The sequence below is a fragment of the Dermacentor albipictus genome, chromosome 1 (assembly GCF_038994185.2).
Source record: "Dermacentor albipictus isolate Rhodes 1998 colony chromosome 1, USDA_Dalb.pri_finalv2, whole genome shotgun sequence".
Classification (NCBI taxonomy): domain Eukaryota; kingdom Metazoa; phylum Arthropoda; class Arachnida; order Ixodida; family Ixodidae; genus Dermacentor; species Dermacentor albipictus.
The window spans coordinates 270,580,004-270,592,298 of NC_091821.1; the positions used below are offsets into that span (position 1 = coordinate 270,580,004).

The window sequence follows — 12,295 nt, forward strand, 5'->3', positions numbered from 1 at the left end:
GACGCTCTTTGCCAGATTGTAATAATTGAGGCTGTTGATGGTTATTAGGAATTGCTGTGGGCTTGGGTGGGCATTACAGCCTGACGACTGCCTTACTATACCGAATGTGCTCTCGAGCTTGTCTTGGCTCAGGCGTGATGTCATCACATATGAAAAGCCAAGCTCTGAATTTGCATACTTCAACAGCTCCAAGGTACTTGTAAGAGTGACTCTCAGTCCTTCAGCTGTTGATTCACTCAGGAACTTCCCCTTCTTTGCATGAGCTTCCCACTTATTCAAGAAGTCCAGGAAATTAACAAGCTCCTTCACTGCAGGTGAGTCAGGCTTCAAAGCTTCAGATGGGAAACGTGACGTCATTGTGGTGATCAGGGACTCCATCCTCCTGTAGAAAAGTAAACATAATTGGTTTTAAGGCTGCTGAATTGACGGTATCAATCATGAAAAGGGTGTGACATTGCAGATAAAGAAAATGCCAAGAACATCTAAGTACTGCAAAAAGAAATGAAAATACTATATTGAATTATAGCCACAGTAGCTGCAATTCGAAGAAAAACGCGAAATGCAAAATAGCCCATGTGCTGTACAACATGAGTGCCCTTTAAACATCCCTAAGTGGGTATCTCATATAACCCATGTCGCTTTTGGATGTTGGGATTTATAGGCCTTTTACAAAGGTACAGGATAAGAATGCAAAAGCAAGCGTAAGATGATAATAATTTCGAATATCAAAAGGAGGGCTGAATTAACAATACACACCGGAAGAACATCTGTGTTGCTGCAATCTGTCCACAACGTTTTTCAAGCTGGGGCTTGTAGAGATGCAGGCCTCTTAGTGTGTCCGAGCTGAACAGCTGAAAAGCATAGGACACTCTCATCTTCTCGAAGTTGTTAGGCTCAAGATGCACTTTTGTCAGTCAGGGCATTGCCTTTAGTGTTATGTTGTTTGCATCTAGATTGAGGGCTTCCTTAAGTGGATCCAGGGATACCTATATGAAAAAATAAAAATGAAGACGAACAGGAATGAGCTATTACATCTCGTGTTGTGATGCAAATGCAAAATAAATGTTCACGTTCATATGAACCACAAGTGCCCAACACACTTTATAGCCATATTGTAGACAGTCATGTCTGCGCCAGGACGCGAAACATGGTGCACCAAAGCTATAGCCATGCCTACTCTTGTTTATTACGAGAATAGAACTTACTGTTCCGTCTGGTGTGTCGAAGGTTGTTTGCAGAAGCCGATTGCGAAGGTTCTTCACCAGATGAGGGAAGTCCGACAGGAAATGTAGGAAACGTTTGTTGTCCAATGGGTGGACCCTCTTTGCTACTATTTCCTTTGCTGTTGCCTTCACACCCATCACTCGCCACATCTTTCGATTCCATGGCGCAGCATCACATGTTACATAATCAACAAACAGACCTGCTTGCTCAGCGAGAACTGTGGCCTCAAGGATAATCTTTGCAAGAAGATCTCTTTTGATGTTGGTATGGGTTTCAAATGTGCCCGAGATCTGAGTCCACTTTCCAACTAAAGGAACGAACATAACGACAAGCCCATGATTTTACAGCAAGTGCACCTGCTCTTTCGGTGTGTAGGGGCCCAAATCCACGAAGCCAGCAACTTTGCCAGCACTGTCAACGGAGAGGTGCTCGGAGAGAGACATCTCGTCTACAATCAGCCCGCCGTGGCACCTGAAAGGGTCCATTAAAGAGGTTTTCTTCTTCAGTGCTTCCAGCATGTTCTGAATGAACCCAAAACTGCCCATATAATATGACAAGTACTTTCTTATGGTACATCTGCTTGGAAGCACTAGGATCTTTTGTCTGCGGATGTATTCATAAAGCCTAAGGCTTCGCATCTTCAGGAGAATGCATTCAAGCATCCACTCTTTGTCGTGTGGCATGCCTCGGGTGCTTTTTCTTTTTGCAGCTTGAAAGCACTGCTTTACAGCTAGCTGTTGCTTAGCGGTCAAAGATTGAATTCTGTCCTGCAGAATGCTCTCGGCGGTGGCTGCAGCAGCTTTCTTCATGCTGGCGATAATGCAACTTTGTGTTTTAACTTTTTATGCAAGTCCGTTAGCTTTTTTGTTCGAAGCTCGGAGTTTGCACAAATTGCTGCGAGTAGTTTTCCTCACTCGGCATTTCAGGCGTGACTTTCTCGTCTGCAGGGTCTTGCGCAGGTACTTGCAGTGTATGCAAGGCAACCCTGTAAAAAAAAAATAGAAAAAGAATTGGATCCTTCAAATGCCTTACAAAATGTGATACAGCAGTCTTTAATATTTCTTGTCACATGATTAAACTTACTGAAGCAAGTATGATCATATAAAAAACTTATTTGGAGTTTTACTTAAATGTATCTCCATGGAGTGCTCTGCATTTCGTGAAATAATGAACATTTCAATCTTACGTGCATCTGGTGATCTCCCTGAGCAGTTCACACTGAAGAGGGCTCCTCTTCTTGCCTGGATTTGTGCATGAATAGCTTTTGTGAGCGTACACGAAGCCACAAACGACGCTTCTGCCGCTCCACAGCACACAGGAATTTTTGCAGCTCTTTGCAAGAGCTCTGTTGCTTCTTGCACGGTCATCAAACGACACTTATTTACGAGCTTTCCTGACACAAACACTTTACACTCGACGCTGTCCTGGCTTGAACGATAAAAAAACACGGCTCTATCAATTGCGAGCTCGTTTGAGCGGGAGTCCAGTGTGCAGGCCACGTATGACACTCCAGGAAAATTTTGAAATTCATGCGGTGCCCATGACTTCGAAGGAAGCGCAAGCTTGCGAAGATCAGCTAGGCCAACGCAGTCAGCACTAGCATCGTTTCCTTCGTGTCCCACTGCACCACGATCAACGTCGTCTGATCGAGTAGGAGATAAAGCATCCGTGCGACGACGCTTTATATTCTTTTCAGGAGTCACTATTTGTTGTCGTTTCCTCTCTGGCCTCGGTGCCGGGGTTTTCACGCTCAGGTAGCTGGGCAAGTTCGGCAAGATTGTCGGCACCGCATCGGGGGAAAGAGTAGGTGATCCTCTAGGAATTCGCACTTCAGCACCATTCACAATGTGCACATAGTCTCTTACAATGAAACGCGACTCAAAATGCAGCTCGCACACTGCACAGTCGACATCCAGTGGTTTGTCAGACCTGTGTAAATTCCGTTGCCAAACCAGTCGCCGTTCTTCGTCAGCTGGAGCTTTGAAAAGGGACAGCTTGGGGTTATGTCCTGTTCGAGCATATCCCGTCTTGCACCCAGGCGCGTAACAGTGATTTAGCCGTCGCTTGGGAGGCATCACAGATGAACAGCAGGCCAGCAGAGATTTCTCGATAGGGAGAACTGCCAAAACCAAGCACAACAGCCATTCCCAGCAAGCAAGGCTCTTCAAGTGCGGTCGACGACAGCGCCGCCGCAACTTTCTACGCAAGCGGGGGCCCCGGCTAATAATAGAACCGGTCTCCGCTCCTTCCACTCAAAACATTCTAGTACACTCTACCTTTGGTTCAGCGAGAGCAGTAGAAAAATAAACATGTCCGCGAAAGAGATTAGTAAGAGGCGATTGGAAGATTGGTGGAAGAAAAGTAGTGAAACGACAAAAAACGGAGACGTATAAAAGCAAAGTTCACTTTATATATGTTAATCAACGAGCGTAAGACAGCTGATAGAGTTTCCTACAAACATGTTTGTAGGAAATTCTACAAGACAGCTGACATAAGGAAGTATAATATGGATAGAATTGAACACGCTCCCAGGAACGGAGCAAGCCTAAAAGCAGTGAAGAAAAGAATAGTTTACACCCTTTGGAGTGCCCCTTCGGCCATACAACGACAATCGTCATCTGCCTTGATGCATTTCTTTTATTTAACGCTGCGAGCCCGGTACTTTCCAGTAAGGAACGGCATGAGCGTTATCAGCATGATAGCATTCCGGACAGGAAAGTAGCGAGCGCGGCGTTTTCAAGAAAGGAAACACATCAAGGCAGATGACTATGCTAGGAGAATGCCAGCAAACTTTAGAGCAGGAAAAAATCGAGAGGCAGACATAGACAAAGAGACAGGAAGGTGGCTGGACTAACAACTGAACTTTATTCATGAAAACAACGTCCCCCAAGTCCGTACTGAACATGCGCAGGCACAACAAAACAAAAACACGGTCAACACCTTATCTATACACGTCTACAGTTATCAAGAAATAAAAACTCTTTCTTGGTTAGGAACACAGATGGGGCGCTTACACACTTCTCGGGGCCAAGTTTATAGATGCGATAGGCTTCAATCAGTTCTCTGTCTTGCTGAGTCTTCGCCTTCGCCAAGATCGAAACGTCATTGAAGATAGGATCACAACCGCACTCCTTACAATGCAGCGGAAGATTACCTCCTGTGCCTGTGGGTATTAGATTTGCATGCTCACGCATGCGATCATTGACACAGCGACCGGTTTGTCCTATATAATCTCTACCACATGTCAAAGGGATATTGTACACTACACATGTGTCGCACGTGCGGTGCTTCACAACATGCTTGGTATTGCACGTTATCTTTCGCGAACTGTGCTGTGAGACCCTACTGCAAAGTTTAGCAAGCTTACAAGGCGCAGAACAAACCAAACTGACGTCGTTTCTTGCCGCAATCTTTTTCAATCGATGAGAAATGCCATGTACATACGGCATGACCACCAAGTTCTTCTTTATTTTGTCTCGCACTTCGCAATCCTCCCTGTTTTTCTTTTTCAAACGCTTGTACACAGATTCAGCCACTGCAGTAATCAAAGACTTTGGGTAGCCTGCTGCTAACAATCTCCTTACTTGCTGGGCGGCACTGTCTTGCATTAGATGCGTACAACTCTTTTCCACCGCATTCGACAAGCACAAAGAGGCTATGCCACGCTTGACCAGTTTCGAGTGAGCGGATTGGTACGGTAGCAACGTCTTTTTTGTTCTTGGACTATAAGCCCAGCAAATGTGACCTTGAGGGTGAAAGGTTAGAGTCAAATCTAAAAACTTGATGGAATTTTCTTGTGGTGCCTCATGGGTGAAACTAAGATGCCGAGAGCAATGCTGAAAAACTGATAAAATACTGCAAATGATATCAGGGAGACAATCACTTCGTCTGATATTTAAGAGAACCAGGAAATCGTCGACATACCTGAACACCCGGGCAACACGGTAATCGGTAATGGCGTCTGACAAAGACTTGTCGAATTTCGCTAAGTAAATACCACACAGTATCGGCGCAACACTTGACCCTATACAGATACCATTCTTCTGTAAAAACATCTTGCCATCGAATTTAACAAAAGTTGCCGACAAATAAAAAAGTAACAGTTCCATAAAACTCTCAGTCGAGAGGCCGCAACTACCTTGAAAAGAAGTCTCTCCTTGGCATTCGATAGCTTCCCGCACTGCCACAAAAAGTTCTTCATGTGGAATAGAATAATACAACTCTTCGATGTCCACAGAAAATGCCGTGTTCGCTGTTAGAACTCCCGATCTCAAAGCGTCGATCACCACCCTTGAACTGTCAATGCCGAATGGGTCCTCAGTGGCAAGGGCATTCAAGGAACGTTGCAAGAACCTTCCAACAGGCTTCTGCCATGAGCCTTCTTCTGTCACTATGGTTCTCATAGGGTAGTCAGGCTTGTGCGTTTTTACAGTGAAAAATGCGGAAAGTACATCACCCTTGCTCTTCTTAACCGTCTTTTCTAACAACTCCAGGTTAAGCCTTTTTAGCAGCTCCAAGGCACTTCTTTTCACTTTTTCTGGTTTTACGCACACAGCCTTGAAGTTTTTGCTCAAAGCTTCTTTGGCTTTCTTAGTAAAGGAAGTATTCGGGAGGACAACAAACCCACCTTCCTTATCGGACTGCAGAAGTCCAAGGTCATTGTCCACGCAGAAACGAACTACAGGCCGCATGAGCTTTTCCGTGGGACCACGGGAAGGTCCTGAATGCTGGAGTTGTTCGATACCCTCTGATATGCACCTTTCCTTCTCCTCGGAAGGCGCTTTTCGTGATATCTCCCGGACAGTGGCTAGAAGCTGGTGACCACGCAAGCTCGGTGCCAAGGCGAACTTGGGTCCCTTGACCAGTAGGTCGTGCACTCCAGCTGGAACCGTAGCGTCGTCGAGGTAGATGACGCGTCCAGTACCCGGGTTTACCTTGCTCCGCTTCGGAACATGACGAAGCACGTCACGCCAAAAGGCTTCAACCAATAATCCAGCTCGGTGGATGTGTTGACGCAACAAAGCTGGTCCCAAACAGGAATCATGACCTTGAAGGCACGTCAGCCTCAGCCAGTCTTGCCAGTGCCTGACTTGTCTCCATGTCTCCGAAATTAGAATCTTCACAATCCTCTTCCAGTGTCCCTCCGATGGCGGAAGTGCACCGAATAGCGCTATCACATCACCGGGTGGAACACCGTTCTTGATGCACTTGGAAAGGTATCGTGCCTTGATCGTGTAGTAAACTATGCCGTCCACACACACGCTAATACGGACTGTAGAAGGAAAACAACGTAGGAAAGAGCCCAAGGAACAAGAAAATGAGTTCATGAGAGTGGCTTGTTGGGCTAGTTGGTACATGGTTATGCTAGGAGAATGCCAGAGGACCCATTCGGCATTGACAGTTCAAGGGTGGTGATCGACGCTTTGAGATCGGGAGTTCTAACAGCGAACACGGCATTTTCTGTGGACATCGAAGAGTTGTATTATTCTATTCCACATGAAGAACTTTTTGTGGCAGTGCGGGAAGCTATCGAATGCCAAGGAGAGACTTCTTTTCAAGGTAGTTGCGGCCTCTCGACTGAGAGTTTTATGGAACTGTTACTTTTTTATTTGTCGGCAACTTTTGTTAAATTCGATGGCAAGATGTTTTTACAGAAGAATGGTATCTGTATAGGGTCAAGTGTTGCGCCGATACTGTGTGGTATTTACTTAGCGAAATTCGACAAGTCTTTGTCAGACGCCATTACCGATTACCGTGTTGCCCGGGTGTTCAGGTATGTCGACGATTTCCTGGTTCTCTTAAATATCAGACGAAGTGATTGTCTCCCTGATATCATTTGCAGTATTTTATCAGTTTTTCAGCATTGCTCTCGGCATCTTAGTTTCACCCATGAGGCACCACAAGAAAATTCCATCAAGTTTTTAGATTTGACTCTAACCTTTCACCCTCAAGGTCACATTTGCTGGGCTTATAGTCCAAGAACAAAAAAGACGTTGCTACCGTACCAATCCGCTCACTCGAAACTGGTCAAGCGTGGCATAGCCTCTTTGTGCTTGTCGAATGCGGTGGAAAAGAGTTGTACGCATCTAATGCAAGACAGTGCCGCCCAGCAAGTAAGGAGATTGTTAGCAGCAGGCTACCCAAAGTCTTTGATTACTGCAGTGGCTGAATCTGTGTACAAGCGTTTGAAAAAGAAAAACAGGGAGGATTGCGAAGTGCGAGACAAAATAAAGAAGAACTTGGTGGTCATGCCGTATGTACATGGCATTTCTCATCGATTGAAAAAGATTGCGGCAAGAAACGACGTCAGTTTGGTTTGTTCTGCGCCTTGTAAGCTTGCTAAACTTTGCAGTAGGGTCTCACAGCACAGTTCGCGAAAGATAACGTGCAATACCAAGCATGTTGTGAAGCACCGCACGTGCGACACATGTGTAGTGTACAATATCCCTTTGACATGTGGTAGAGATTATATAGGACAAACCGGTCGCTGTGTCAATGATCGCATGCGTGAGCATGCAAATCTAATACCCACAGGCACAGGAGGTAATCTTCCGCTGCATTGTAAGGAGTGCGGTTGTGATCCTATCTTCAATGACGTTTCGATCTTGGCGAAGGCGAAGACTCAGCAAGACAGAGAACTGATTGAAGCCTATCGCATCTATAAACTTGGCCCCGAGAAGTGTGTAAGCGCCCCATCTGTGTTCCTAACCAAGAAAGAGCTTTTATTTCTTGATAACTGTAGACGTGTATAGATAAGGTGTTGACCGTGTTTTTGTTTTGTTGTGCCTGCGCATGTTCAGTACGGACTTGGGGGACGTTGTTTTCATGAATAAAGTTCAGTTGTTAGTCCAGCCACCTTCCTGTCTCTTTGTCTATGTCTGCCTCTCGATTTTTTCCTGCTCTAAAGTTTGCTGGCATTCTCCTAGCATAACCATGTACCAACTAGCCCAACAAGCCACTCTCATGAAGGCAGATGACGATTATCGTTGTGTGGCAGAAGGGGCACTCCAAAGGGTGTAAACTTTTCTTACACTCTTAGAAATATTTACACCCTTTGGGGCTTATCTTGTCCCACAACAATAATCGTCATGTCTTGCCCAAGTTTCCTTTCTTGAAAGCTCGGTGCTCGCTACTTTCCTTTCGAGAAGCAGCGTCACACTGATAACGCGCATGCCGTTCGTGACTGGGAAGTACCGGGCTCGCAACGTTAAAGAAAGGAAACGCAGGCAAGACAGATGACGATTATTGTTGTGGGACAAGATACGCCCCAAAGGGTGTAAATATCTCAAAGAGTGTAGAGTGTGAGAAACGTTTACACTCTTTGGGGTGTATATTTGCAACACAACGATAATCGTCATCTGTCTAGCCCGCATTTCCTTTGAAAACTCGGCGCTCGCTACTTTCCTGTCGAGAATGCTGCGTCACCCTGATAACGCGCATGCCGTTCGTGACTGTGAAGTACCGGGTTCGCAGCGTTAAAGAAAGGAAACGCATCAGGCAGATGACGATTATCGTTGTGTGGCAGAAGGGGCACTCCAAAGGGTGTAAACTCTTCTTAGAGTGTACTCTTAAAACGTTGCACCCTTCGGGGTGTATATTTGTCCCACAACAATAATCGTCATCTGCCCTGCTTGCGTTTCCTTTCTTGAAAACTCGGCGCTCGCTACTTTCCTGTCGAGAATGCTGCGTCACGCTGATAACGCGCATGCCGTTCGTGACTGTGAAGTACCGGGTTCGCAGCGTTAAAGAAAGGAAACGCGGGCAGCACGGATGACGATTATTGTTGTGGGACAAGATACGCCCCAAAAAGTGTAAATTTTTCTAAGAGTGTAACGGCGCCTCTACACTCTTAAAACGGTTGCACCCTTTGGGGTGTATATTTGTCCCACAACAATAATCGTCGTCTGCCTTGCTTGCGTTTCCTTTTCTGAAAACTCGGCGCTCGCTACTTTCCTGTCGAGAATGCTGCGTCACGCTGATTAGGCGCATGCCGTTCGTGACTGGAAAGTACCGGGCTCGCAGCGTTAAAGAAAGGAAACGCGGGCAGCATGGATGACGATTATCGTTGTGCACTCTAAAAACAGTTGCACCCTTTGTAGTGGATCCGAAGCTCCGCGAATTTCTCGGGCTTCTGAACTTCCATCGTCGGTTCTTGCCGAATATAGCGCGCATCATTCTACCTCTGACCGACATGCTGAAGGCTCCAAAGGCACCATCTGCGATCTTGGAGTGGACATCCGAAGCCGACGCCGCTTTCCAAGAAGCCAAGAATGCCCTGGCACAAGCCACCCTCCTAGTGCATCCCCTAACTGACGCGCCCATGCGGCTCATCACCGACGCCTCCTCCAGTGCCGTTGGCGCGGTTTTACAACAATTCCAGCACAATCTGTGGTGCCCACTCGGTTTCTTTTCGCAGAAGATGAAGCCGGCAGAAACTCGATACAGCACTTTAGACCGCGAACTCCTCGCTGTCTACCTTGGCATTCGCCACTTTCGCCACCTTCTCGAAGGTACCGTGTTCCATGTGCTGACGGATCATAAGCCACTGATATTCGCTTTCCGTGGAAACCACAGCACACACACGTCCCGGCAAATTCGGCACCTGCATTTTATTTCCGAATTCACGACCGACCTACGGTACATCGAGGGACCCGTTAATGCGGCTGCCGATGCCCTGTCACGTGTCGACGCGCTTTCCACTGCTGCTGTGGATTTCGACATCATCGCAGAGGCACAACATTCTGACAACGAGCTGCGTGACCTGCGTGCAGGGTCCACATCTCTCTCGTTTGCTGAGGTGCCACTGCCGTTCTCCTCCGGTACGATCGTCTGCGACATGTCAACAGGCCGTGCCCGTCCATTTGTGCCTTCCTCGCACCGCCGTCAAGTTTTTGGCAAGCTACACGACTCGAGCCATCCTGGTGTTCGCGCCACTCAGCGCCTAATCACCTCCCGTTATGTGTGGCCCGGCATCAACGCAGATGTCCGCCGCTGGGCTCGAGAATGTCAACGCTGCCAACGTGCAAAAACGACCCGCCACACCAAGTCACCACTTCAACCCTTCCGTCCGCCCGACTCTCGCTTTGACCACGTTCACATCGACATTGTCGGTCCGCTGCCTTCATCGCGTGGTAAACGATACATCCTCACCTGCGTTGACCGCTACACGCGCTGGCCTGAAGCGTTTCCCATACACGATATTACGGCGCCAACCGTGGCGTCCGTTTTCGTGGCCGGTTGGATATCTCGTTTCGGCTGCCCCAGCGTGGTAACAACCGACCGCGGACGACAGTTTGAAAGTGAGCTCTTCGGAGCGTTAACAAGCATCCTCGGTATCCGCCACATCCACACAACTGCATACCATCCGTCAGCAAATGGAATGGTGGAAAGGCTTCACCGCCAGTTGAAAGCCGCCCTCATCGCCCGCGACGCTCGAACTTCATGGGTCGACGACTTGCCGCTAGTTCTGCTAGGTATTCGGTCGGCGATAAAAGAGGACCTCGGGTGTACTGCTGCCGAAATGGTCTACGGGACGACACTACGTCTACCCGGCGAATTCTTCGCACCACCTGCAGTCCCCAACCTCTCGCCTCCTGCCTACGTTGAGCAACTTCGGTCGCTCTTTGAGCGCTTGCGACCATCACCACCTCGACAGCCCTCCACTTACGACGTTTTCGTAAGCAAAGACCTGGCTGCCTCAACTCACGTTTTCGTGCGCCGCGAAGGCATCCGACCCGGCCTCACTGCACCGTACGACGGCCCGTTCGAAGTACTACAGCGCGGAGAAAAGACTTTTACTGTTTCTGTGAACGGCCGTGAAAACGTGATTTCAATCGACCGTGTGAAGCCCGCGTACATGGCAAACTTGTGCGTTCCTCTTGCACTCCCCACTCGTTCCCCGCCCGATTCTCCCCCATTCGTACCCTGCCCCGTGAGCAAGCACGTGTCCTGGGCATCAGCGCGACAGCAGCGACCTTTGTATCTACGGGGGGGAGCCCTGTAGTGGATCCGATTCCACCGCCGCCGCCGCCGCCGCCGTGAGCGTCTGCACAACGAGCGGATGTTTATGTTCGCGGCGCCGGCCTCCTCGGCGTGGATGTCACGTACAATAAAGTTTCAGTTTCACCGCTGCTCGGCTGCTCGCCGGTCGCTCTCAAAGTTCGTTCTCTTCTCTCTGCGCGCGTCTGTCTATAGCGGACGCATTTCGCGCCCCTATACCCTTTGGGGTGTTTTTTTGTCCCACAACAATAATCGTCATCTGTCTTGCCCACGTTTCCTTTCTTTAACGCTGCGAGCCCGGTACTTCCCAGTCACGAACGGCATGCGCGTTATCAGTGTGACGCAGCGTTCTGGACAGGAAAGTAGCGAACGCCGAGTTTTCAAGAAAGGAAACGCAAGCAACGCAGATGACGATTATTGTTGTGGGACAAATATACGCCCCAAAGGGTGCAAACAGTTCTTAGAGTGTGGGACAAGATACGCCCCAAAGGGTGTAAATTTTTCTAAGAGTGTAAAGAAACTTCCATACACTCTACACTCTTAGAAAAATTTACACCCTTTGGGGCGTATCTTGTCCCACAACAATAATCGTCATCCGTGTTGCCCGCGTTTCCTTGCTTTAACGCTCCGAGCCCGGTACTTCCCAGTCACGAACGGCATTCGCGTTATCAGTGTGACGCAGCATTCTCGACAGGAAAGTAGCGAGCGCCGAGTTTTCAGGAAAGGAAACGCAAGCAAGGCAGATGACGATTATTGTTGTGGAACAAATATACACCCCAAAGGGTGCAACCGTTTTAAGAGTGTACACTCTTAGAAAAATTTACACCCTTTGGGGCATATCTTGTCCCACAACAATAATCGTCATCCGTGCTGCTCGCGTTTCCTTTCTTTAACGCTGCGAGCCCGGTACTTTCCAGTCACGAACGGCATGAGCCTTATCAGTGTGACGCAGCATTCTCGACAGGAAAGTAGCGAGCGCCGAGTTTTCAGGAAAGGAAACGCAAGCAAGGCAGATGACGATTATTGTTGTGGGACAAATATACACCCCAAAGGGTGCAACCGTTTTAAGAGT

At 48.1% G+C, this 12,295-nt stretch overlaps 1 protein-coding gene across 1 annotated transcript; it reads left to right on the forward strand.

The window, feature by feature from the left end:
- The first annotated feature begins 10,744 nt into the window (after positions 1-10,744).
- On the forward strand, positions 10,745-11,227 carry LOC135916498 (uncharacterized). Its single transcript, XM_065449888.1, has one exon. It carries the CDS (start codon positions 10,745-10,747, stop codon positions 11,225-11,227), a length of 483 nt encoding a protein of 160 aa, XP_065305960.1.
- The last annotated feature ends 1,068 nt before the right edge of the window (positions 11,228-12,295 follow it).